The 27,863-nt window shown below is 42.4% G+C and overlaps 1 protein-coding gene across 5 annotated transcripts in view; it reads right to left on the bottom strand.

Moving 5' to 3' along the window:
* The window catches only part of dync2h1 (dynein cytoplasmic 2 heavy chain 1), a 153,835-nt gene that overhangs the window by 99,708 nt on the left and 26,264 nt on the right, over window positions 1-27,863 (bottom strand). For all 5 annotated transcript variants that reach the window (XM_060943314.1, XM_060943313.1, XM_060943317.1 and 2 more), the window contains exons 15-32: window positions 24,177-24,338; window positions 23,798-23,896; window positions 23,015-23,154; window positions 21,878-22,112; window positions 18,371-18,498; window positions 15,096-15,211; window positions 14,702-14,829; window positions 9,565-9,714; window positions 9,289-9,494; window positions 7,836-7,991; window positions 6,441-6,555; window positions 4,270-4,440; window positions 3,879-4,037; window positions 3,570-3,793; window positions 1,639-1,771; window positions 1,306-1,423; window positions 1,110-1,222; window positions 3-116 (exon numbers count right to left, since the gene is read on the bottom strand). In XM_060943314.1, coding sequence (XP_060799297.1) covers window positions 3-116; window positions 1,110-1,222; window positions 1,306-1,423; window positions 1,639-1,771; window positions 3,570-3,793; window positions 3,879-4,037; window positions 4,270-4,440; window positions 6,441-6,555; window positions 7,836-7,991; window positions 9,289-9,494; window positions 9,565-9,714; window positions 14,702-14,829; window positions 15,096-15,211; window positions 18,371-18,498; window positions 21,878-22,112; window positions 23,015-23,154; window positions 23,798-23,896; window positions 24,177-24,338 — 2,667 coding nt within the window. The remainder of the gene's footprint in view (window positions 1-2; window positions 117-1,109; window positions 1,223-1,305; window positions 1,424-1,638; window positions 1,772-3,569; window positions 3,794-3,878; window positions 4,038-4,269; window positions 4,441-6,440; window positions 6,556-7,835; window positions 7,992-9,288; window positions 9,495-9,564; window positions 9,715-14,701; window positions 14,830-15,095; window positions 15,212-18,370; window positions 18,499-21,877; window positions 22,113-23,014; window positions 23,155-23,797; window positions 23,897-24,176; window positions 24,339-27,863) is intronic.

The raw sequence follows: 27,863 nt of genomic DNA, 5'->3' as shown, positions 1-27,863 counted from the left end.
ACCTGAGAGGGGAAGCGGTTGGGGTCGACGCCACCTCCCTTCACTGCTTTCACACACTCGCACAGCAGGAACTTCAACGTCTCCTTCATTTCTGAGGACAGTTCACTGAGCCACACCTAACACACACACACACACACACACTAATTCCATTTAGGAAGACATTCCCTACATAAACATTTCTTTTGTAAGCAAGGAGATAAACTGTAGAGCACTTTAGGCAAATATGAGGACGCGCAGGTCAAATTTCTGTGCTACAAGACGAAGAACACACTTCGGAATGTGCTGTTATTGGAAAATAATCAACTTCAGGTTGGTGGCAGTAACTTGGCCACATCGGGCCACGTCGCACCACTACATCGTTGATTATTAGCTCATCCGGCCGACAGGTGATGAGTTTATGCCATCATGTGTTGTCCGCAGTCTGACCGGTGTCGTCCACATTTCACGAAAATCACTTCTTCTTTCTCAATTCTTCACTGATTTTTATTCTTTTTGGCAGGAAAGCAGGTCTGCCTGGGGTGCATATACATAGCTTCTAGCCAAATTTGCATAAATGCAATTAATAATGACGATACGGAGTAATTACTAAATCCCTAACGAGCAGTTTCAACACAAATCGCTTCTTCTCCCTCAATTCTTCACTGATTTTGATTCTTTCTGGCGTGAAGGTAAGGGTGCCTAGGGTGCATATGACTTCTACCCAGATTTGCTTAATTACAGTCATTAATGAAGTTATGGACGAATTAAGCCTTAATGAGCAGTTCAACAAAAATCGCTTCATCTCCTTGCCGTTTTGGATTCTTTCTGGCAAATAGGTCGGTATTCCTAGGGTGGATATAGCTTCGATATATAATTTGTATATAGTGTATACAGCTTACACCATTTATTGTGCAAGGTGGCCTACTTTAGAGCGTTCCTTCTGGCCCCGATGGGGCCAGAGTGAGCTACACCATCACTGACATTTTCCTCTAACAGCATCCCAAGTGTTTTACTCCACCTGTTTGTCTGTGTGTCTATCTGTCTGACTGTCTACTTGTTATCCTGGGTTCACAACCAGACTAAATCCTCATGATACACCATGAGAAAGTGTGTGAGTGTGTGTGAGAGACCTCCACATCATTAGAGATGGTGATTGTGTTCCTCAGAGGGACCGTCTCTCCTTCTAGTGACTTCATGGCTGTGATTTTGCTGCAGCTCGAGTCAAAGTCCACACTATGGATTCCTACAGACACATTCCAGAGAAAACACTGGAACACAGGTACACACACAGGTACACACACAGGTACACACACAGGTACATGTTACCTGCAAACAGCTTCTTCAGGTGTGTCTGGATGACAGTGGGATTTGTCGCTTGTCCCAGGATCTCCAGCAGGTCGTCATCGCCGATGAAATAGAAACGAGGAAATGCAGAACGTTTCTCCTGCAAAGGTCACACAGGGGTCAGAAGACACAAAACCTTCCTTATTCACTCCTGTTTCGAATGGAAAACAGGAATTGGAATATGAGGGAATAATTTTACAGGCTTATTAGACAAATTGGACAAACTGAGACAAGCTCATAGCTCTGTGTGTGTGTGTGTGTGTGTGTGTGTGTGTGTGTGTGTGTGTGTGTGTGTGTGTGTGAGTGATCCAGCACCTCAAGAAAATCGTTGAGGGATTTCTGACAGCGCTGTAGCTGATCCTGCAGTGTGTTCAGACAGTTTCTCATTCCTGCTCGCGAGGTTAAAGACGCCACTCTGCTGTCTCTCTGCACATCCGACATTATGGCCCTAAACACACACACACAAGCATACACACTTATAATAGTGTCCAAAATACTGTAAAACTGTATAGTGTGTACCGGTTGTTGACACACTCTCTCTCTCTCTCTCCCTCTATATATATATATATATATATATATATATATATATATATATGGCAGATCACAGAATCCAGGGACACATGTCGGCCCGGGGGCATTTTGAGTTATTGATAGATTCAGAAAGTACAGTTTCTAAGCTTTCCAATGATGCCTTCCATGTGGAGATCTGACAATATTTGAAGAATGTGTGGCCTTTTGAAAGTGTATACCTCTTAAAACAGAAAAGGGAGAAAATCGCCCTCAAAGTTTTCCATCTCAGCTACTCTGGGTGCAGGGCGGGCACATAATGCTGCTCATTTGAATGATATTAAGGAAAGCTCTACCCCTTACTAGCTAGCACAATGCCACTTTCATGTAAACAAAGATCACCACGTCAATTTTCCTTCCATGCAAAGTATGCCCAACACAATTATGAAGTACAAAAATAAGTCCTAAAGTATACTTTAACGTTTTGTGGTTGAAAAATTACTCACACCGTAAGAAAGAAAGACAGCACGATGATGACACAACTAACACAACACTAGTTTCATGTAAAGCCTCGGTCACAACCGGCCGTACAGTACGCGCTCCTACGGCCGGTCTACACGCAAAAAATGCAAGAAACGCACGACAACGCGCATGAAACGCACGAGAGCGCGCGTGTGATGTGCTGATTTTCGAGCCGCAGACCGGCCGCAGAGGTTCTTTGTCATGTCAAACAAACTCTATGGGCGCTTACGTTTTTTTCAGGTTGCAAGACAAACTTACAGCCAACGCGCGTCTTTCTCCATGAACAAAAAAAAAAAACGCAGCGATTTGGGAAACGCCAAAAATCGCACGGCCAAAAAAATCGTACGTCCGGTTGTGACCTAGGCTTAACCAAACCACAACACTCTCCGTTACATGCAAAAATAACCACACAGCCTTAGATTAATAAACTCACCCCATCAGAAAGAGAAACGGCGCCTTGCACACACCAATGCCTCCGATGGAATGTAATCCTAGAACGGTCCGTGTATCATCCGATCATTCAAGTATTCCATTCAATCTGGAAAACGAGGTTGCGGTTTTTTTGCTAGAAATGGTGATCTCCGATGTAAATACCGTGTGTCTGTTTGCTTCGCGGTGTGTCGGCTCCTCTGCGCTCTGTTTAGTAACTCATTCCATAGTGAAATCACACGCCTGTATGCAGGTTAAGTAGCTATGCGCTCAACTCAGATCATACAGCTGATTCGCGGAAAAAAAAAACAAATGACTTAAATCATCATGTGAATGACCCATATGGTAATTTACCCACACCCCCCAGCAGGCTACAGTCCTGACAAAAACGAGACAATTTGCAACAAAAAATGTACGCTTTTCCAACAAAACAATCTATTATCTGAAATACTGATTGCATTCTTCAAGATCTCAACTTGCACATGATGGAAAAAAACAAAAATCACAAATTTCGAAAAAAAATGCTTCTTTTGCGATTATCTCGGATTCGTTTCAGCCGACATGTGTCCCTGGATTCGGTGAGGGGTCACACACACATATACACACATATATCAGGGACTAACAAATATAAAAAATGATGACACCATTTTAAGGTTATTAATGTGTTTTCCCTGTTGGACATTTAAAGACATATTAATATGTGCTTTACCATCAGGATTTCATCTTCTCCATGCCCAACAAGTATACCTCTAACACACACACGCATAAAACCACACTGGATCCCTGACCTGAAGTCCTGGTCCACTCTTTGAAAACGAGCCTGTTCTCGTGGCAGTGCGCCACGCCCGAATATGGGCTCGAGGTAGAGCCACTTCCTCTGGATGCTGTTAAGGCTCTGCAGGAAGTCATCAAGGTCAGCGAGACGAGTCTCCCACAGAGACACCTTATCGTGGAAGCGCTGGTAATACGGCGAGTCCTTCAGAGACTGCAGTAGGCACCGGTTATCTCCAACCTCCACACAGGAACACAGAAAGGGTTAAGATCAGCACTTCATAGACACTAATGAACCCAATTTCTCATTCCTCTCTCTCTCTCACCTGATTCATGACGTCTCTCCACTCGCGAATGAGGCTGATGTGAGTGCCGGTGGTGTTGGTGTACTCCGTGAGACAGAAACTCGCTCCAGCAGCCCACAGCTCCACCTCACGCAGAGCCTCCCGGATACTCACCTCCGCATGAGCACGGCTGTTCAGGTCCTACACACACACACACACACACACACACACACACTTCTGTCTCTTCATTCATGCAAAAACAATACCGACAGCTGTGTTTGGCTGTACAAAGCTCTGCCCAAATAGTTTCTGGTCCACAGAAAAGTACCCAATCTGGAGCAGAAATAAAATTAGCCCTGATTAGCCACTAAGTAGCCATTTAATTATCTGCTTCGTAACAATTACAGAACACTATAAGAGAAGTGTGTGAGACCTTAAGCTCCAGGGCTTTATCTATGATGGTCTGTGAGACAGCCAGCAGGTCTCTGAACAGGAGTCTCTCCAGTGTGGTTCCTTTGGGGAGGCTGAGCAGTCTGAACAGATCCAGCCAGTGATCTTGAGACAGCTGATCACCTCTCACATACTTCAGAACAGGAAGCAGAGCCTACACACACAACATTTTATTTATTTATTTTTTAAAATCACAGCGAAGCTTCCAGTTTCACCCGCCTTACAAAAAAGCAATGAGTGACATCAAGTAGTTATTTTAAATCTCCTGACCAATCAGGTCACATATTGCGAGATAAGCGAGAAAATTCTCTGCCTCCAAAAGCTACAGCGAAGACAAACAACCACCTCATCATCAGAGTAGGACCAAAACCTATTTAACCCTCTGGGGTCGAGAGCTTCGCCGGTGCAGCTCGGCAGGTTTAGAATGAGTAGGTCATGCATTGAGATAAATATCTTTGCGAGTTTTTAATCATACAAGCACGATAAACATATTGACAGGAACTTTATACTTTACACTTTCCCCTCTGCTCACTGCCAAATAATATTATAAATTTTAAATGACCTAAATTAGAAGAAACATAAAACTCGTCCCTTTACTCAGTCACACCGGAGTCGGAGCACTGAGCGCCCACTTACACATTCATAAAAGACTGTTCCCATGGTAACGCCATGATAATCACTTTCACTCTTTTGGTTTCCATTGGTTTCTCTTTCGCGGTGGGAACGCCCACCATAAACAGGATCAAATCTGTCAGGCAGAGTTTAGGTTATTTGGAGGTAAAACTTGTTGCGAGATGGCACATGGATTTTATGTGCTTCGGATGATTCAGGACAGCGACTCAATTCATGATTCAGGACAGCGATTCAATTCATGATTCAGGACAGCGATTCAATTCAATCTTGAGAACTGGGACACTGATGATGGTGATTTTTTTTTTTTACTTCAACTTGATCCAGCCAAAGATCAACTCGAGTAAGTGTAAATATTTCTTCTATTTCTGATGAGCAGATCGGTTGATATGCGTGCGCTGTAGTGCATACACAGGAAAAAAATGACTGAGCAATTTTTCCAGAGTTAAAAGTATTTTCCTCAATAATAGTTAATTTTGCTCGATTTTGAGTTTAGAGAGTAAAATTTAGAGTTGAAGTCGGAGCAAAATTACAGAGTAAGTGTGTAACAGAGTAACAGAGTCGGCTGTGGCTCTGAACTGAGTAAAACAGTACAAGAGTTAATTTCAAGACACACTGAATTGAGTCAAAAACCAAAATAAAGTCAAATACCAGATAAATGAAGATGTTGCAAAAATCAGTTTTAGAACTGTGTTGGAATGTGTGAAAAAACGTGACCTTACCCATTGGGACTTGACCTGGTGGGATTAGGAGTTAATCTGATGGGATTAAGAGTTGGCAGTGGGAGGGGTTTTCACTCTTCTCATGGAATGGAATGGAATTGTTTACCCTTCTCATTGAATACCCCTCCCACTGCCAACCCTTTATCCCAAAACAATAGGACATAAATGTTTTGATGGCCAGTTAATTGTCCAGATCAATGGAGCAGATGTAAGTTTTTGTGCTTGATCCATTCCCAAGACTGAACAGAATCACCTCAAGTGACCAAAACGGTTCGTCACAATGGGTAAGGTCATGTTTTTCCACACATTCCAACACGGTTCTAAAACTGCTTTTTACAACATCTTCAATAATCTGTTTTTTTTTTTTTAAGTACAATCCTGACATACAGACTACAGAGATATTATTGTAGCTGCACTTGTGCCGAAGACAAAAAAATTAATCTGACTTTGAAAATACTGCTTAGATTTGTTGAAATTGACAAAATCAGAGCATACCAAAATCATTAGAGTGCCAGAAAATACCCTCCGACCCCAGAGGGTTCATCTTTATTACTGATAATAACTCTAATCTAGAGCACAAGCTGGGCTAGTTAGTTATCCGATACTAGTTAGGAGTGGTAAGAATGTTGTTATGGTAACATGCAACATTTTTTTCCCATATTTGGAAAAAAAGTGTGAAAGCACCCCAAAGGAAGAGAATAAGACGATGTGCAGTACAATGCTGATAAGTTTGTGAGTGTGCGTTTAAACAAAGCTGTTGATTGGCTGGCTGCATTACAAGGATCAAGAATCAGACGAATACCTTGTACTTGTCCACTTCTTTCTGCAGCATCACTGTCATGGTGTTGTGTTCCTCCTGCTTCCTCAGGCGATCGTGCCACATGAACACAAACTCCTCAAACTCATTTGTCCTGCTCCTGTAAGTGAAACACACAGCAAACAATGAAACAGTGCTACCATGTGACAACAGTCAGTGCGTGTACATGCACATCCAAATCGAGCTGCTGTCGGTAATCGAGCTAAGGGTCCCAGCAGGGGTGCCAGAGAAATCCAATCCTACATGCACACAAGGAAATCGAGCTATTGTGTGAGGTACATTGTGCACCCGAGCCACAGGTGGCGCTACACGCCCCATCGTGTTGGTACACTTCCGGTTGTCGTCATGAAGAAGAGCTATTCAAGAGTATAAACAAAGTTATCACCTTATTCAAAACTTTTGTGGAGTAAGCTTGCTCGTGTCATCATAGACTCCATTCATTCAGACTTTGCATTAAAGTGGGAAAATGTCTTGTTTGGTTTTCATGAAAAGGAGTATGTGGGCTCTCAGTATTATTTGATTAATCTTTTGTTATTTTATGCAAATACTACATTCATAAATGTAAATTTCAAAACAAAAAACCTAACTTCATTGAATTTGGTATAGATGTGAAACATTATAGATCTGCAATTTCTACCAGCACTAATGAAAAGGCTGTTAGAACGGAAACCATTTCTGTATTGTATAATGTCTTTTTTATGATTACTCTTTTATCTGTATAGGCTTTTTTTTTATATCCCCTGGCGTAATTATAACAATACTGTTTTATTTTCTTGTATCCTTTGTATAATGTGTGTTTGATTCAATAAAAAAAAAATTTTTGGAAAAAATAAACAAAAGTTATCAGTTCCGTGTTCACAAGAAGAGCGTTTGTATGTACGAACAGAAGTGTTCCTAATAAAATGGCCACTAAGTTGAAGTTGATCTGTAATGGTGAACATATTAACTGTTAGCCTGCTAACATGCTAATAACTTACCAACTAATTGGAAATGGGTGCGTACATGCCCAGACACAAGTGTTCATAATAAAGTGGCGGCTAAGGTGAAGTGTCATGCCGACCGAGGCTGTTGTGTTTCCTGCTTGTGGTCTCGTCACTCGTCACTTCCGGAAGAGGCAGTGCTGAAGTAAGTAGCTCGACTATGTAGCTCGATAGGGTTTACATGCACTAAGTAGCTCGGCTACAATCGCATAATCTAGGTCGCGTAGCTCGATTACGAGAAATCCAGTTCGGTTCGATTTCAGCCGAGCTAAGGTGTTTCCATGGCATTTAGAACTTCGATTTCAGTCGAGCAACGGCAGAAATTCGATTTTCTCTATGTGCATGTAAACGCACTGAGTGATATGAAGACAAACTCGTGTGTGTGAGTGAATGTGTGTACCTGAATGTGATCCAGTCCTGCTGCGCACTGGCGTTTAATGTGTTTTGAAACTCTTCATACAGGCTCCACATGTCTGAACACCGCTGCAGGTCGTGTAGTGTGTCCAATGCAAGAGACATGTCTGGAACATCCAGCCCAAAGTGCTCACAGTCCTCCCTACACACACATATAAACAAAGCAGCATTACTAGAGATGCACCGATACCACATTTGTGAAAACCGATACGAGTATGAGTACCATCATTTCAGTACTTGCCGATACCGAGTACTACCGATACCGATACTGTTGATGTTATTAAAATATAGGCTACCTACATATCTATAATCTAACACCCGCGGGCCGCCGCAATGCTCGCAACGACCCACTACAACTCTGCGCACTGACATTCAGTACCCAGCAGAGGGAGACAACTAGTCATGAACGAGTGTATAGAGAAGAAGACTCAGCCGTTACAACCAAACGCAACATCGCGTCCCGTGCTCGTGGAGCTCCATACCTGTAGCTGGGACGTCAATTTCCTTGGTCTTAGCGTTGCCCTCAACTGAAACAAGTTGGAAAACTCAATCAGCCATTTCTTAAAGCTCTCTCTCTCTCACTCTTCAACTCTCCCGGTTGGACTCGTACTTAAAAACTCTGCCGGTTGGATTCACCTATACAAAAATCCGATTTTCATTTGTTTGTTAGTGAGTAGCCTGTCCTACAAAACCCTTACCTAGGCGAATAGCCAACATTAAAAAAGGACAACGTTGGGGATCTTAGCGCAGGCCTATCTGCGTATGGCAGCGAAAGGGAGTGGAGTGTGGAGAGATGTTTAAAATGACAGTGTTGGGGAAAGATGTTGTGACGGCACTGTTTCATGACTACGCAAACACATCTTCGTCATGGAAAAATGGGTTGTTGTCGAACAATTTTTTTTGTCTTCTGACGAAATTAGCCTACGCTCAATGCTTGAGATTTACAATTTTTTTTCCTGGGAGAGGCTTTTTTTCCTCGAACGGACGCTGGCAAAAGGCGCTTCACGGAACACTATCGGCGCATGGTATAACCTATCATATTATGCTCAAGCCTGAGCTCAACAATGCTTCAGTTTTTTTTTTCTCTCTCGAATGGAACAAAAAGCGCTGCGGGGAACATTGGTATCGGCGCATGGGATCGGCACTGGTATCGGTTCATGGTATCGGCAACTGTTTGACAAGTACGAGTATGAGTATATTAGTGGAGTATCGGGGCCGATGCCAGTATCGGTATCGGTGCATGCTTAAGCATTACCCATAGGTCCAGCTGAAGAAGACTGTTTTCCTAATGTAGTGTTTGATACAGTGTTGTGAAAATCTCAGCTATAATGCTGTTGAGCTCTAAAAATGCAAACACGATGTTCACAAATCACAATAAAAAAGTGTGCAGTACAGATAGAGAGAGAGAGAGAGAGAGTGTGCATGTGTGTGGGTCATACAGCAGTTTCGTGCGTGTGTTCTCGAGCTCATTAAACTCCTCTCTCTTCTCCCTGACTCGCTCCACACAGTGCTGCAAGGCTTCAGGGTCACATGACTCGATGACATCATCGGCGGGTCGGAGCTGATCCCAACGAGATCGGAACTTCTGCAGCTCCTGTAGGTACACGCTGACCCGGCCTGACACACTGCTCTTCATCACCTCCACCTGACAGAGACAAAGACAGGAGGAGTGTCTGTCTGTTTGTGTGTGTGTGTGTGTGTGTGTGTGTATATACCTGCTCTCTGATCATCAGCTGATGACTCTCCATCATCAGCTCGAATTTGTCCCACTTTGCTCTGAGCGAGCTGATTGAGTCAACACCTCCTCCAGCAACCGAGCGCAGAAGCCTGTTCTTCTCCTCCATCTGCTGGAACTGAGGCAGAACCTACACACAACATTACAGCAACGTTAAAATCAGGGCTTTGAACCGGTTCAAGGAACGAAAACGAAAACCGGGAACTTTTTCTATTTCACATGGAACAGAAACGAAACCAGAAACTTTATTATTTTTTATGTTCCGGAACAGAAACGCTTATTAAAAATAATGGTAACCGGTTAATACCGGTTTTTATTTCGTTCCTCAAAGTTTCCGTAGCCTACAAATAAAAAAGTCATTCTTCTCCTGCGCAAGTTTCTATGACCTGCTGGGGTTCACTTCCTGTGTGACGTTCGCTGACTGAATGGAGAGAGCGGGAAGGTGGACTACCATCATGTCTCCACGTGATAAGTGAGTAAGTGCATTACTGAGTGTCTGAGCAAAGAAGAGCCTGAACGTTGCAACCTCCCTATTGGCTGTTTGTAAAAATGTATCAGTTGTTGCCCTTCCCACGGGAATCATCGCGGGCTCGAGAGACGAGACCTGACGAGTCAGTTCGTTGGTAGCAGAACAAAATGTCTGGACACAAATCGGGTTTTCAGAAAAGGAAAGAAAATAAACGGAGGGTCGAAAATACAAAAAAGGAGGCAGAAAATGCAAAACGAGTTTTAAGGTAGGACAAATGGTTACTTTTCTGAGGCAGCCCACCGTGGCTGCCTGCAGGCTTATTTATTATAGCCCATTTATTTAAAATAGTTGATATAAAATGTTTATAGTTATGTGATGGTTGTCCTGATTTAGACTGTTTTTTTTGGGGGGGGGCGGGGGGGGTTTGCGCGATGTTGCACCCGGGTCCAGATTAGGGCAGAACCGGCCCTGGCTACATTTCAGGTGTAGTTTGTTTTATGTATGTATGTACTTGCATAGATGTGTACTTGGTCTTCCAATATGGCGCCTAACAAAATCTCGCGGCGCGGTGACGTCATGTGGTAGCCCTCTATAGGGCCTGACTAGCCTTTGGTAACACACTAAACGAATTATCTTTCATTTTTGGCACTTTTTCTGTTTGTGTAGATGGGAAGACATACTGAGAATCCAAATCGCCAACATTTGAAATAATAATTGTTTTGAATTATTTCTTGTCTTATTTAATGAAGGTTGTAATAGAATTAGCCTACATTTGGCTTAAGCTGGATGAGACGGAGACATAACTTTATAGCCATTTGTTAAACAGCTGACAGGGAACGTAATTAACCGTTCCGGGAACAAAATTTTTTTTGTTCTAACCGGTTCGGGAACGTCTATTTAATGGTGGAACCCAAAACCGGAAACGTTAAAATTCCGTTTCTGTTCGGAACGAACCAATAGGAAAAAAATTCTGGTTCAAAGCCCTGGTTAAAAGCAACACTACAGCTCTGTTCTCCTCCATTTGCTTGAACTGAAACAACCTACACACAAAACATCCCAAAAGTTAGTATTTTCCATAATTACACTTTAAATCAAATGTTAAAGCAATGTACAATTGTGGTCAGAAGTTTACATACAGTGACATGAACGTCATCTTGGATATGAATGTCATGGCAATCTTTGGGCTTTCAGTGATTTCTCTGAACTGTTCTTTTTCTGTGGCAGAATGATTGTACAGCATACAGATTTAATTAGAATTTGGTGCACAAGTTTTCTGAAATCAACACAGAGTTTTGTTGAAAAATGTACATACGCTCACTTAGATTATTAATTCAGAGGTGCTGAAACTTCCAAAATGTCCCTTATCTTGCTAAGCCCGAGGTCTCTTAACTTCCTGTTAGTGATCATGATTGACTACAGCTGGTAGCTTCTCTGTGCCTTCAGAAAAAGGGTTTGTTTACAGCACTCACTGGATTGACCAATACACAGTAAAATGGGAAAGTTCAAGGAGCTCAGTGCAGATCTGAGAAAGAGGATGGCAGATATACACAACTCCGGAATGTCTCTTGGAGCCATTTCTAAACAACTGCAAATTCCAAGATCAGTTCAAACAATTGTATACAAGTTATTGTGAGGTGGAGTCACTTTGCCAAGCCACTTTGCTTCAAGAAAACCCAAACGGTCACCCTCGGCTAAAAGCAAATTGGTTTGGATGGTCAGGAACAACCTGGGAACCACCATGGCACAGCCCTGTTTTATATCACCATGGACTAAGAGGCTGCTATCCAAGAAATAACCCCTTGCTCCAAAACTGACACCTTCAAACTTAAAGTTTGAAGCTGACCACACGGATAAAGAAAAAGCCTTCTGGAGGAAAGCTGTATGGTCAGATGAGACAAAGCTTGAGTTGTTTGGCCACAATGACCACCATGTACAGAGGGACACTGTACCAGCTGGTGGTGGTGGTAGGATCATCATGTTCTGGGGCTGTTTTACTGCCAGTGGAACTGCTTCATTGCACAAAGTGGATGGAATAATGAAGAAGGAGGACTACCTCAGAATTCTTCAGCATAAACCATCAGAAACTTGAACATGACTTGGGAGTTACAACAGGACAATGAACCCAAACACGCATCAGAGCTGGTTGTGGAGGATAAAGCAGGCCAACATTAAGCTTAAAACAAGTCCTGACTTCAACCCTATTGAAAATATATGAACCATGCTTATAAGTAGAGTCCATGCCAAGAAAAAAAAAAACAAATTTAATTGAACTCTACCATGAAGAGTCGTGAAATATCCAACCATAATTCTACCAGAAGCTTGTTCATGGTAAACAAAAAATGTTTGGTCAAGGTGAATCTTGCAAAGAGACATTTTACCCAAATATTAGGTGTGCTGTATGTAAAATTTTGAACCTGTGTTGATTTCAGAAAACCCAAAGAAAATTGTGGGCCGAATTCTAGTTTTTAAATTAAATCTGTATGCTGTACAATCGTTCTGCCACAGAAAAAGAACAGTTCAGAGAAATCACCGAAAGCCCAAAGATTGCCATGACGTTCATATCCAAGATGACATTCATGTCACTGTATGTAAACTTCTGACCACAACTGTAACAACATAGTACTGTGCCTTGGAACATTCCAGATTGTTCATACCTTCTCTTTGTACATCACCTTCACTGAACACTGATGTTATGTGTCCAAATTTCTGTCATTTTTTAAATACAGTGAGAGTAAAAAGTATTTGATCCCTTGCTGATTTTGTTGGTTTGCCCACTAATAAAGACATGATCATTCTATACTTTTAACCTCCTAAGGCCCAAGCTGTTTTTTTACATGCATTTTTTATTTCTCTTTGCTATTTGGGCTTATTAGAACCTGATTAGAATAAAAACTAAGCATCATCTTTTGATAAGATGTACTTTTAGAGAAAAAGTATGTCCACATATGTGGATTCTTGTTCCGAATTTCTAAAAAGTGCTGTCCACGCATGTGACCGCTAAGCCCTAGGAGGTTAATGGTAGATGTATTCTAACATGGAGAGACAGAATATCAGAACGAAAATCCAGAAAATAACTTTAAAGAATATATATTAATTGATTTGTATTTCATTGAGGGAAATAAGTATTTGATCCCCTAGTATGCATTCGGAGTTCTGGCTTTCACAGACCAGTTAGACACTCCCAATCAACTTGTTACCTGAATTGAAGACACCTGTTCTAACTAATTACCTGTATGAAAGACACCTGTTCACAGAATCAGACAGATTCCAAACTCTCCAACATGGGTAAGACCAAAGAACTCTCTCAGGACCTCAGAGACAGGATTGTTGACCTGCACAAATCTGGAATGGGCTACAGAAACATTAGCAAGATGCTGGGTATTAAAGTAACAACCATTGGTGCAATTGTGAGAAAATTTAAGAAGTATAACATGACCATCAATAGACCTCGGTCTGGTGCTCCACAGAAGATTTCACCCCGTGGGGTGGCAATGATCATGAGAACTGTGAGAAATCGGCCTGCAACCACACAGCGGGAGTTAGTGAATGACCTCAAGGCAGCTGGGACCACAGTCACCAGGAAAACAATTGGCAACACTTTGCGCCACAATGGATTAAAATCCTGCAGTGCCCGAAAGGTACCCCTGCTTAACAAGGCACATGTGGAGGCCCGCCTAAAGTATGCCAATGATCACCTCAAAGATGTACAAAGTGATTGGGAGAAGGTTCTGTGGTCAGACGAGACCAAAATTGAACTATTTGGCCTAAACTCTACTTGTCATGTGTGGAGGAAGAAAAATGCTGCCTATGACCCCAGGAACACTGTGCCCACCGTCAAGCATGGAGGTGGAAGCATTATGTTTTGGGGGTGTTTTTCTGCCAAGGGCACAGGGCTACTTCACCGCATCAGTGGGAAGATGGATGGAGCCATGTACCGTGCAGTCCTGAGGGACAACCTCCTCCCCTCTGCCAGGAAGTTGAAAATGGGCCGTGGTTGGGTCTTCCAACATGACAACGACCCGAAGCATACAGCAAAGGCAACAAAGGAGTGGCTCAAGAAGAACCACATTAAGGTCATGGAGTGGCCCAGCCAGTCTCCGGACCTCAATCCAATCGAAAATCTATAGAGGGAGCTGAAGGTCCGAGTTGCCAAGCGACAGCCCACCAACCTTAATGATTTAGAGAGGATCTGCAAAGAAGAGTGGGCCAAAATTCCCCCTGATATGTGTGCTAACCTTGTGGTTAACTACAACAAACGTCTGTCCGCTGTGCTTGCAAACAAAGGCTTTGCCACCAAGTATTAAGTGCTTTTGGCTCGAGGGATCAAATACTTATTTCCCTCAATGAAATACAAATCAATTAAAATATATTCTTTAAAGTTATTTTCTGGATTTTCTTTTTGATATTCTGTCTCTCCATGTTAGAATACATCTACCATTAAAAGTATAGAATGATCATGTCTTTATTAGTGGGCAAACCAACAAAATCAGCAAGGGATCAAATACTTTTTACTCTCACTGTAGATACTGTCTGAAGTTTTGAACCCGTCCTGCACAGTGCGTAACGAGGCTCAGTAGATTCCTGGCAGAAATCGCACTTTGACCTAAGTGTGATTCTCCCTATAAACCCTAAATAATTTTGAAAGTACCTCAGGTTTCTGGGCCTGGAGTTGGCTGTGTTTGGAGTTGGCTTCTCCAATTTCCTCGATGCTCTCTGGTCGTGTCGATAACATAGCCATCCCACTGCTAACAAATGAGTCTACGGCCTGTATGTGACCTGAAGATGGAGGGGAAAAAAAAAAAACCACACAGAATGGAATCTCCTTCAAAACAAATTTCTCTCTATCCTCTTATCAACTGCATATAAAAACGTGCAAGTTTTCTGTATTCATCCAGCAGGTGGAAGCATTGCGCTGTGTATGTTAATCATGTCGGCGTTCCTTTGAGAAGAAACTTACACATGGTTTAACACTTGCATTTCCTGAAAGCTCAATAAAGGAAGTTGTTTGGTTAGAATTGGCTGTGCTAATCTGAGCACATTACCCTGGATGGATTTCCTCAGAGCTGTCAGCAGTGTGTCAAATAGTTTCTGGATCAAATCATCAATCGCAGCTTTCACTGGCTCACAGTTCACCGTGAAGCAGTCCACCTTCTCCACACTGCACACACACACACACAGTATGGGATAAAACAGTTGGGGGCTGAGTCACTGAAGACTTACTAGCTGTTATCAAAAAAAAAAAAAAAAAAGACAGTGAAGACGTCTTCCATGAATCTTAAACAAACTTGACCATATCAAAGAACATACAGTGGGGCAAAAAAGTATTTAGTCAGTCACCAATTGTGCAAGTTCTCCCACTTAAAAAGATGAGAGAGGCCTGTAATTTTCATCATAGGTATACCTCAACTATGAGAGACAGAATGAGAAAAAAAATCCAGAAAATCACATTGTCTGATTTTTAAAGAATTTACTTGCAAATTATGGTGGAAAATAAGTATTTGGTCAATAACAAAAGTTCATCTCAATACTTTGTTGGCAATGACAGAGGTCAAACGTTTTCTGTAAGTCTTCACAAGGTTTTCACACACTGTTGCTGGTATTTTGGCCCATTCCTCCATGCAGATCTCTTCTAGAGCAGTGATGTTTTGGGGCTGTCGCTGGGCAACACGGACTTTCAACTCCCTCCAAAGATTTTCTATGGGGTTGAGATCTGGAGACTGGCTAGGCCACTCTAGGACCTTGAAATGCTTCTTACGAAGCCACTCCTTCGTTGCCCGGGCGGTGTGTTTGGGATCATTGTCATGCTGAAAGACCCAGCCACGTTTCATCTTCAATGCCCTTGCTGATGGAAGGAGGTTTTCACTCAAAATCTCACGACACATGGCCCCATTTATTCTTTCCTTTACACGGCTCAGTCGTCCTGGTCCCTTTGCAGAAAAACAGCCCCAAAGCATGATGTTTCCACCCCCATGCCTCACAGTAGGTATGGTGTTCTTTGGATGCAACTCAGCATTCTTTCTCCTCCAAACACGACAAGTTGAGTTTTTACCAAAAAGTTCTATTTTGGTTTCATCTGACCATATGACATTCTCCCAATCCTCTTCTGGATCATCCAAATGCTCTCTAGCAAACTTCAGACGGGCCTGGACATGTACTGGCTTAAAGTGCTGATGACACGTTTTTGACATCTTTGGCGATGTTTTATAACATAAAAAGTAATTCCCGATGATCCATATATTAATTCACGAAGGCACCTATTTTACAAGTTATGATAAACGCGGTTATTTGGGCAAATTTGACGGGGCTGCAGCACCCAGGAGACGAAAGAGGAGGAGGAGCTATATGACGTCAGTGAAAGAACCTTCCTCCTAACTTACCAGTTTGTTGTTGATGCGACAGGTGTTCAGTTTATCATCATTATTAGTATTTTTATTATACATTATTATACATATATATATATATATATATATATATATATATATATATATATATAGTTATTATGCCTTCGCGTTGTGTTGCCGGCTTTTGCTCCAAAACCCACAAGGATGGGGTAAGTTTATTCAAGTTTCCCAGAGATCCCGAGCTGCATGCGAAGTGGGTGAAGCAAGTCAGGCGCACTCGTGACAAGTGGGAGCCCTCACCAACATCCGTCCTGTGCTCTGAACACTTCGATTTGGATTGTTTTGACACCCTTCCCAGCTTAAAAGAATCTCTTGGGTGTTCAGTTCAGCACAAACGTGTGTTACTACCATCAGCAGTGCCTACACAGTGTTGCCAGATTGGGAGGTTTCCCGCCCAGTTGGGCGGTTTCAAGTGCATTTTGAACATATTTTGGGCTGGAAAACTTCAGCAGTATCTGTTGCCAGATACTGCTGAAGTTTTCCAGCCCAAAATATGTTCAAAACGCACCAAAATGCACTTGAAACCGCCCAACTGGGCGGGAAACCTCCCAATCTGGCAACACTGACAGTATTCCGGAGGGGGTCTACTAGTAGCTATGCCGGATCCAAAGACAGTCCTCCTGTCAGAACATGTGTTGTGAAACGACATAAGATAAAGGTACGTAGAGCTATAGATTCTACATGATAATCATAAATGTAATCATAAAGTCGGCGTGATATCAGTCGTGTATTTGCTTGTGAAAGCTTGCGGCTTTCATGTAACTGCCGCCTAGCAACGAGAGGCAAAGGGTAAAGAGGGTAGGCTATCATAGATTCTATTCGGAAGAGATCAACACAATTCTAGACTCCCAGAAGAGGAAGAGCTAGCACTAGAGAGTTCACCGGCGTTTTCATGCGCCATTTCCATTGAGTAGAACCAGAGTAGAACAGCCAGTGAACCGCAGCGTGTTCTCCCGCTGATGCCACAACATGGCCGCGAGCCACGAACCCAGTTTTCTTGCGCTGTGCAATTAAAAGTTGGATATTTGCGTAACAACAGCTTCTTTTCACATAATTATAAATCTAACATGTTTGCCATGTTGTATAGTTTATTTAAGAAATTGCATAGAGTCATGTTCGTGTCATCAGCACTTTAAGCAGGGGGACACGTCTGGCACTGCAGGATTTGAGTCCCTGGCGGCGTAGTGTGTTACTGATGGTAGCCTTTGTTACTTTGGTCCCAGCTCTCTGCAGGTCATTCACTAGGTCCCCCCGTGTGGTTCTGGGATTTTTGCTCACTGTTCTTGTGATCATTTTGACCCCACGGGGTGAGATCTTGCGTGGAGCCCCAGATCGAGGGAGATTATCAGTGGTCTCGTATGTCTTCCATTTTCTAATAATTGTTCCCAGTTGATTTCTTCACACCAAGCTGCTTACCTATTGCAGATTCAGTCTTCCCAGCCTGGTGCAGGTCTACAATTTTGTTTCTGGTGTCCTTTGACAGCTCTTTGGTCTTGGCCATAGTGGAGTTTGGAGTGTGACTGTTTGAGGTTGTGGACAGGTGTCTTTTATACTGATAACGAGTTCAAACAGGTGCCATTAATACAGGTAACGAGTGGAGGACAGAGGAGCCTCTTAAAGAAGAAGTTACAGGTCTGTGAGAGCCAGAAATCTTGCTTGTTTGTAGGTGACCAAATACTTATTTTACCGAGGAATTTCCCAATTAATTCATTAAAAATCCTACAATGTGATTTCCTGGATTCTTTCCCCCCATTCTGTCTCTCATAGTTGAAGTGTGCCTATGATGAAAATTACAGGCCTCTCTCATCTTTTTAAGTGGGAGAACTTGCACAATTGGTGGCTGACTAAATACTTTTTTGCTCCACTGTACTTCATAAAGTCAGTGATGGGAAATGTTCGTGCCGTGCTGTGTTCACCTGGGAAGACGTTCAGCCTCTTTCCCTTTTACTTTGAGGGCTCTGAAGTTTCTTTCCCAGTCCTGTACCGTGTGAAGGTGTTTCTCCACCAGAACCTCCATATCCACTTGTCCCAACACCACCCACTCCTGCGCACACACACACACAGTTATTTAATCATAGATTCATTAACACTCTTCAATACTGGGTATTCCCAACCTTGAGGTCATGACGCCACATGAAACCTCCTGAGCTATAAACGGGGACATAACAGGAACTCAAAATCTTCTCTTTTGGTCAATTCATAATTATTTGAAACATCGCTGACAGATTGTGCATTCAAGCGGCACATTTTAAATTAAGAGCACAAATGCTATTTTGGTCTTTTCACTAAAATAAGTAGACAGATTTCCCTGTTAGGTCTATCCACCGCCTCTAAACACACTAGTGGTGTCTGAACTCGTTAATTACCGAGTACTAACCCTAACCAGCTTGCCTGTCAGAGTTGAATTTTTAAAACATCTACCAAAAGATCTGTTTTGTGTACCAGCCTGAAGGATTTTCTCAATTAGTAAATACTTTTGAATGTACGGTCAGAATTTTGGATTTGAGACGCAGCTCATGACAACACTATGACGTCAGTGGGAAGTTATAATGAGAAACAGAGTGCTTCACGTCAGTGTGCGTGAAATTGCTAAACAGTTTACAGTTCGACTCAGAAACATGATGCACGGCGATGTTTTAGCTTGAACATCTTAGAAGAATTCCGCTTTATACCCCGTCATTTGGCATGTACCGAACTTTTAAATGTGACACCATGATGAAATTCTTAACCATGATGAGATGTCAAAAGATTTTCAGAATGCGACAGTGTGGTTTTGACGCATGTCTGATTAAGAAACGGATGCTTAGAGAGCGAGTGATGACATTTGAATGTTCGGTTCAATAGAGCAGACAGAGAAGTGGAAGTGTGTGTGTGTATGTGTGTGAGAGAGAGAATTTTAGGTACAGAAAGTGACAGAGATGTATACACACTCAACCACAAGATAGAAACCAAGAGTCAGAGTTGCTTTTGATGATAGGAAAGAGGAAGCGAAAAGAGTGAAAAAATATGCACAGCATTCTCACACACCTCTGCATGGGACTCTACTGCAAAAACACTTACGCATACAGTCATACTGGACTGCACCAGTGTACACCCTTCTGTAGAATACACTGAGTAAGGAAAGACCCAGCACTAAACACACACACACTGCATTAACACCACGCTCTGTCAGAAACTATAGACATACTGTGCACACCTTCACCTTGACGAAATCTTCCCAACCAATGACAACATCTTTCATAAAGACACCAGACACAATTTGCATAAGAGCAGTTTTTAGAGAATTTACCGTATATCTAGAATTTGATTTATGTTAATGCAATCTTTACATGTATTTTTAAAGATGGCGTCCAAATACTTTTTACCCTGAGAAAAGTGGATTTCTTCGCTGGAATGTATTAAAGAACAAACGACAAGTGTCTGAATACTTCTTTCCCCTCACTGTACTGTATGTCTAAACCATGCGCGTTATCCTGTGTCATTATTTAGGATTCGGATTCCTTTCTATATTTTTGTGTCTGTTTGCCGGCCACTTTAATAGGAACTTTTGTTGATTCTAAGATCCCTGTTCTTGGCTGCGGGACTGGAACCCAATGTGTTCTTCTGCTGTTGCATGCTGAGATGCTTTTCTGCTCACCACGGTTGTAAAGAGTGATTATATGAGTTACTAGATCCTTCCTGGCAGCTCGAACCACCTCAAATCTGGTCACTTTCCTCTGACCTCTCTTACCAACGAGGCGTTTGTTTCCACCCGCAAAACTGTCGCTCACTCACTCAGTGTTTTTTGTTTTTCGCACCATTCCGTCTGTGTAAACTCTAGAAACTGCTGTGTGTGGAAACCCCAGGAAGGCAGCGGTCTCAAAAGTAGCCGGTCACCGGCGGCAAATCACCGGCTATGGCTTGTTATGCCGCCGGCAATTGTCAGTCGAGTCACAAAATTTAATATTAAATATTTCTGACAGCAGAAAAAGTTGTGAACGTAAATTACATCCACTATGTCATGTATGTCCGTTGCCGCATCAACTGTGTTTACATCTTCGACATGAGTGCAGCCATTACTGCCGCCTGTGTTGCCAGATTGTGTTTACATCCTCGACATGAGTGCAGCCATTACTGCCGCCTGTGTTGCCAGATTGGGAGGTTTCCCGCCCAATTTGGGCGGTTTTAAGTGCATTTTGGCAGGTTTTGAACATATTTTGGGCTGTAAAACGTCAGCAGTATCTGGCAACATATTTTTTTACTTAATACAAGAAATTAATGGATGCCAACGTTTTTGCCAAAATGGTATTTTATTTTCCATTGTTTAGGCAGCTTCAGCATCATACTGTGAGATTCTGTTCAAATTGTTTTTTTTCTTCTATGAAGCCTGAGCCATTTATTTTATTAGTTTATAATTATTGTATAATTTAGTCTTCAGGAGAGACTGCCTGCACACAGTACTAGTATTAATAGTTTTTTTTTCTTACATGAAAGCTGAGGCATTTATATTATATTTTAAGGTAACTTCATGTTGTGCTGTGAGGTTCTCTGCACTTTAACTTTTGAACCAACAGGTGCATTTGGATAAGTAAAGCCTATTTTTCTGCATTTTTGTAGTCCTGGTAATCTTTTATATTGGTAAAGTTGTTTATAGGACTATTTCTCAGTGTCTGTTTTTTTAATCAATAGTTTTTCAGTAATAACTTAATATTTAACATATCACTCAATTTTAAACAACCCCCGCGCCTCCCCCATGGCTTGCCCCCATAGTCTCCAAAATTTCTGTGGGAAACACTGGCATGTGTAACAACGCTAATCAAGCTTAAGCTAGACGACCCGCCTCAAATACCCGTCCCGGGTAAATGTTATCCCAATTTTAGATGGCCTGTTCCAAACCATCCCGCCCCATGAAAAATTCGTACTTGCATCCATCTATCTATCTATCTATCCCTGCACGCTTTGCGTGCATTATGTCTGCCGCTGGCAGACATTTTACCATTTCGCACCCTGCTGTAAATTATTTGTACCCTGCTATTCTCCCAAACTTTGAAGCCCCTGGGAAGGAGATCAGCAGTTTCTGAAATACTCAAACCGGCCCATCTGGCTCAAACCAGTGAAAGAAAGTCACACTGTGAGATCACAGTTTTTCCCGTTCTGATGTTTGAACATTGTGAACATTAACTGAAGCTCTTGATTTGTATCTGCATTATTGTATGCATTGTGCTGCTGTCAAGGGATCGGCTGATTACAGAACTGCATCAAACAGCAGGTGGATGGAGGGGTGTTTCTAATAAAGTGGCCAGTGAGTGTATAGTACATGTCTGCCTGTGTATCTATCCATCTGTCTAGCTGTTTGTCTGTCAGACTGTCTTTCCTCCTTATTTATATACATCATTTAAAGCATAGAGACACACCTGACCAGGTGTGTGTGTGTGTGCGCTCACCTTGAATTTGTCCTGTACTTGCTGCAGTCTGCTGAACAGCAGCTCAGCGTTGCTGTAGATGGTGATGAAGGCTCGGGAGTTGTTGTCGATCATGGCGGTGAATATAGGCTCCGCCCCCTTGTCACTCTCATACACTCCTCTGAACTGATTGGGGATGCTGATGAAGCGCTTCAACTCTCTATAGTACTTCACACGCAGCTCCTCACACACTGGCCGGAACTGCACACGGCCCTGCCTGTACACACACACACACATATATGTATTAGGGTGCATCAGTTGCCCCCTAAAAATGAAAAGTTCCTCCGATCATGATGCATTTTTGTTTTTCTGTTCCTTTTGGTAAGAAAACACACTGGGTGAAATATTTTGACGAAATTCAAAAGTTTAATGGTGGCACCAGGAGCTCAAAGTTATGGAAAAAGCTGCTATTTTATGACTTTTATGACAAAATTTCGATCACTTTTCATGAAACATTATGGCACCTTATAGAGTATACCAAATATCTTAGATCCACATTTTTAGTCCATATTCTAAATATATTATCAAGCACAGTTTGAGTTTTAGCTGTTCATTGAATCATTGTTCAGCTACTTTTAAACAATACAAATGTATTATGAATCACATTAATGCTTCTCAATCCCTTGCAAAGGTTCTTAACATGATCTCTGGCTCACAAGAAATCAATAAATGGAGTCCAACATTGTGATTCAAACCTTAAATCATAAAATAAGCATTTTTTGGCAAAAAATGAACCTCATGGTGCCACCATTAGACTTTTGAATATGGTCAAAACATTTTACAGGATGTCTTTATTGGTGAAAAGGAACACCCAAACAAACATGCATCAGATTTTATGAAAAAGTGAGGGCAACTGATGCACCCTAATATGTATATATATTGCATTGGAACATTAATGAAACACAGTTGTCGCCATACACACTCTACTCTAACACACTGTATCACACACAATTTTATTCTACACGCACTATTTACATAATCACACACACACACGTTTCCCTCACACTCATCCAGGAAGAAACCCTCATATGAATCAAACAAACACAGCACACACAGTACCCAGTAACACCCACATTAATCCAGGATAATCCAGTCCTACACACACACAAAGATTCTCACTTAAAGACGAGGTCTATGTGTATTTCCGCAAGGTTCTTGTTGAGTGCCTCCAGTCCGCACTGGTACTGAAACTCCAGGGCTTTATACAACTGATGATTCCAGTGTTGTCTCCATGCGTGCATATCACTCACTCGCACACCCTGTAACACACACACGCGCACGATTTCTTGAAGGTTATCAAAAATATTGAACTCAACATGTAGCTTGTAACATGTTGTCAACATGTAGTCATGTAACTCCACCCACACCATCATCCCATGGGTCACATCAGATCCTGATCAAAGCTCCATTAGGATTTATTCATGGTACTGTGATATTAAGGCATGTCGGGTGATTACCAGTGGTCAGCGGTTATTACTGGCTCATGAGTAATTAATGACAGGATTGATTAGGGACGAGTGGTGTAGTGGTTAGCATGATGAACTCACAGCAAGAAGGTTCTGGGTTTGAAGCCAGCGGCCGGCGAGGGCCTTTCTGTAAGGAGTTTGCATGTTCTCCCCGTGTCTGCGTGGGGGTGCTCCGGTTTCCCTCACAGCCCGAAGACATGCAGGTTAGGATAATATGGGACGGCCTTGGGCTGAGGTGGCCTTCAGCGAGGCACCTAACTCCTGCCTGCTCCCCGAGCGCTGTTAGCATGGCTGCCCACTGCTCTGGGTATATGTGTGTGTGCTCATTGCTCACGTGTGTGTGTTCACTGCTTCAGATGGGTTAAAAATGCAGTGTGTGTGATGAATAAAGTTGTGCTTTCTTTCTTCTAATGATGTTTATGTTCTGTGGCGATACCTGGGACTCGATAGTAGCAAATCCAGCTCTGAGCTCCTGCAGTCCTTCCTTCCACCGCTGCTGCTGCCGCAGGAGATCTACACCCATCAACATCACCACCTACACACACACACACACAAAACACTCATCAAATCATAGGTTTCTTTCCATTTACTCATGAAGAAATTTCCAGACCTGTTATTTCCTGCTAATTTTACTGGTACTAAGAAAAGGGAACTTGTAATCTACAATCGGGACGCCATGTTAGTTCTGAGAATGAGGGAATGACTATGACTTTGATAAAACATGCACTAAACGGTTGTACATTTACATCTCTCCGAGTCAGATATGTTTTTGCAACACACTAAAGACGACATGCACCTTGATGCTGTATTCGTACCTTGTCAGTGAAGTCAGTGTGCCACTTGCGGAGCTTCCTGTTCTGAGTGGAGAGCTTCTCTGCGGCATTCTGAAGCTTGTTTATGTAAATCTCCAACTCTTTTGGGTTCTCCCACGTTATCTGCAGTTTTCCTCCTCCGTCCTCCGACACTGCACGAGGACTCTGATACAAATCGGTGAAGTACGAACTTTAACACTTCAACGTTAACCCCTTGGCTGCCACCCATAATTAATTATAATACGACAAAAATAGGTCAGAATTGGGATAGTTTGATAATCTTTCTCTAACTTGTTCAGAACTTTATATTTGTAGAGAAAAATCACAAAAAACCCTGTTGTAGAGTAAAAACAACTTCAACCCGACCGTGAATAGAACTGGCTAACCACTAGGCCAACTCGCGGTAATGTGCCACTGTGAAGTAAAAGTAATGTGCCATGTAAGGTACATAAAAGGAGGTGTTTATGACAAGTAGCGTACGTCATAAAGCACAGCAGTAAAAGATTTCATGACGTACGTGACTCGTCCAAGGGCACTGAAGGGGTTAACAAGGAATTACTGACTGACAAGGCATGACCTATTTATACTACACTGCATTTACATGTGAAGAGTTCAGGGGCAAACGCAAACACCGCCATGTTTCTTGTTCTGTGTTTGGTCTTATTTCCCTGATAGAACTGACCATGTCATACAGGGACAATCTGAATTGATATGCATAGTATATAGTAATTATTTACATAATAATAATAATAATAATATAGTAATTAATTGTCATGATGGGCAGCACGGTGGTGTAGTGGTTAGTGCTGTCGCCTCACAGCAAGAAGGTCCGGGTTTGAGCCCCGTGGCCGGCGAGGGCCTTTCTGTGTGGAGTTTGCATGTTCTCCCCGTGTCCGTGTGGGTTTCCTCCGGGTGCTCCGGTTTCCCCCACAGTCCAAAGACATGCAGGTTAGGTTAACTGGTGACTCTAAATTGACCGTAGGTGTGAATGTGAGTGTGAATGGCTGTCTGTGTCTAAGACTACGTTCAGACTGCACCCTGAAACGACCCATATCCGATTTTTTTGCCCGTATGCGACCTGTATCCGATTTGTTATTGACAATCTGAACGACACAGATCCGATTTTTTCACATGCGACCCAGGCTGCTTGGATATGTGGTCCTAAATCCGATGCATATCCGTTATTTTCACATGCGACTGCAGTCTGACCGGACAGGTCGCATTCATGCCACCTACACGTCATCAACAAGAGACAAATGTCACTATTCTGCGTTGGCTAATCCCGCCTCTTTGGTGGAAAACAACAACATTTGTACAGTTTTCAGAATTTAAATAGACTTTTATAGAATTGATCAAGCTAATGGTGGATTTGGTAGGGACCTGGATGTTGATCTGTTAGCCTGATTAAATAAAACAGTTTCTATAACTGATTTATAACTTAAACCATCCTGTATTACAAGATTATAAGATTGTTCTGGAAATTTCCAGTAATTTGACACCTTCGGTCTCATTAGTCTGCTGCCCACATTAATCAGATTATTGTGTGAGTTCCGCCACAAAAACCACATCGCCAGGTCTCGCCTCATCTCCATAGCAAACTGCACTGGTGTTTCTGCACCTTGAGCCAGCGCTGAGAGAAGTTGCAGAATTCAGCTGGCTATAAACAATCTAAATAAATATTTATAAAAATGTAGAAAAAGTTTATTAATATGACGAAATAAATATGTGCAAATTATTAAGCCTGAATTAAGAGTTTGGTAATACAGCGGCCGTATCCCAAATGACTGCCTACTGAAGCTCGAGTGCACTATATAGAGTTTAAAAATCCATTACTTCCTAGTAACATGTAGTGCACTTATATGGAAATTATGCCATGTACACACGTAGCCGGGTATTTTTAAAACCGAACATTTCCCCCCCTCCGTTTATAAAAATGTTTTATCCACACCACCTCGTCTTCGAAAAAAATCCCTTCCACACATAACCGAACATCTGCGTTTTCAATCACATTCATAAGCGTTCCAAACCTGTAGATGGTTATTTCCCCAAATCCTACCCCCTAATCACATCGCCTGTGCTCTTGGAGCAGTAGTTGGGCTTCTAAAATTAAACATGTAAATGGCACCTGCACAATAATTAACGCTTTCAAGGCACTACTCCGATCCATTACTCTTTAGCTAGCCGCACACTACGCCGATTTTCAGCGTACCGAGCCAACTGAAGTCGCGAGTCAGGCGTAAAGACTAGTTTTCGATGGTACCGACTCATCTCACAGCCAATTCGAAAAACTAATCGGGAGCCTGACTGATCGGCGAGAGTCGCTAGCAATAGCCAATCATATCTTTCGCATATAACACGTGACATCATTAAACACAATTTCTAGCGCGAGAAATACGTGTTGGTAGCACCTAATGCAGGTATATACTGTAATTCCATAGACTGAAGCTTTATCCATAGACACAGTGGGCTGGAAAGCCACTCTGCTCAAGTTGTGTGGCTGAATTCCAAATCGCTTTAACTCCCCTATATAAGTGCACTATTTAAGGTTGGAAATAATAGCTCATGCAGCCTAGATAGTGCGCTACATATTCCATGTTGTGTCATTTGTAATTCAGCCTGTAGCATCTTCAAGTGTTGGATTTAACAGTAACTATATCCAATAGCCAATCACAAAGCTATTAAGTTGTCACGTATCGCTTCAATCGCGACTGCACTCGTCAACAGTCGGGGGATATGTGCGTGCCCTGTCGGGAGTCGGCTCTGAAATGGGTCGGTTCGGTACCACGTGGATCGCCGTGGTGTGCGGCTAGCTTAAGTCCATGCTTAATCTGGCTTCTGCAGTAAACAAAGGTCGCACGTTTGACGTCAGGGCAGATTTGTTGTCATTTTTTTGGCGCAGATTGTGACGTTCTAAAACGCAAAACTCCGGTTATCTCTGTCTACACGAAAAGGCATACACGGAGTTTTCAAAAATCTTCACTTTGCCCGGAGTTTTTTTAAATATTCGTTTTTGATGTGTTTTCATGTGGATGACAGGCCAAAACGTAGAAAAATATCTTCGATTTAGCAGATACCCGGCTACGTGTGGACGGGGTCTTAGAGAGACATTTAGGAGTCAACCCTCGTTACCAGGCTACACGTTTTCATTTCGGTTCAGAAAAAAAACACACACGAGACCTCACACTTTAACACTAACCAGATAATCAAACAAACAAAGAAATCATTAAACTTGAAGAGTGCGCTTTTTTTTTTGTTTGCGTATTACGTAGATGTGCTTATTACGTGTCAATTTGCGCATGCGGGACACTTTTGGGTCGTTTTCCGTTCATATTGGAGATCGCATACAAGTCTCATATAATTGGTAATGTGAACGGCCTAACAAAAAAATCGGATTTCACAACAAATCGGATATGGGTCGTTTCAGGTTGCAGTCTGAACGTAGTGTATGTGTCAGCCCTGTGATGACCTGGCGACTTGTCCAGGGTGTACCCCGCCTTTCGCCCGTAGTCAGCTGGGATAGGCTCCAGCTTGCCTGCGACCCTGTAGAACAGGATAAAGCGGCTACAGATAATGAGATGAGATGAGATGGTGGCAAAAACAGACAAATCAGAATTTAGTACATAACTTCAAAAATGCATTGTGTCTGTAAGAAATGTGGGCGTTTTTTCCCCGCACTGTCTGTGAGCAGGT

This window comes from Neoarius graeffei, chromosome 16 (genome assembly GCF_027579695.1).
Source record: "Neoarius graeffei isolate fNeoGra1 chromosome 16, fNeoGra1.pri, whole genome shotgun sequence".
Lineage (NCBI taxonomy): Eukaryota > Metazoa > Chordata > Actinopteri > Siluriformes > Ariidae > Neoarius > Neoarius graeffei.
The sequence above is the reverse complement of the archived record's forward strand: the minus strand, read 5'-3'. Positions and strand labels throughout refer to the sequence as shown.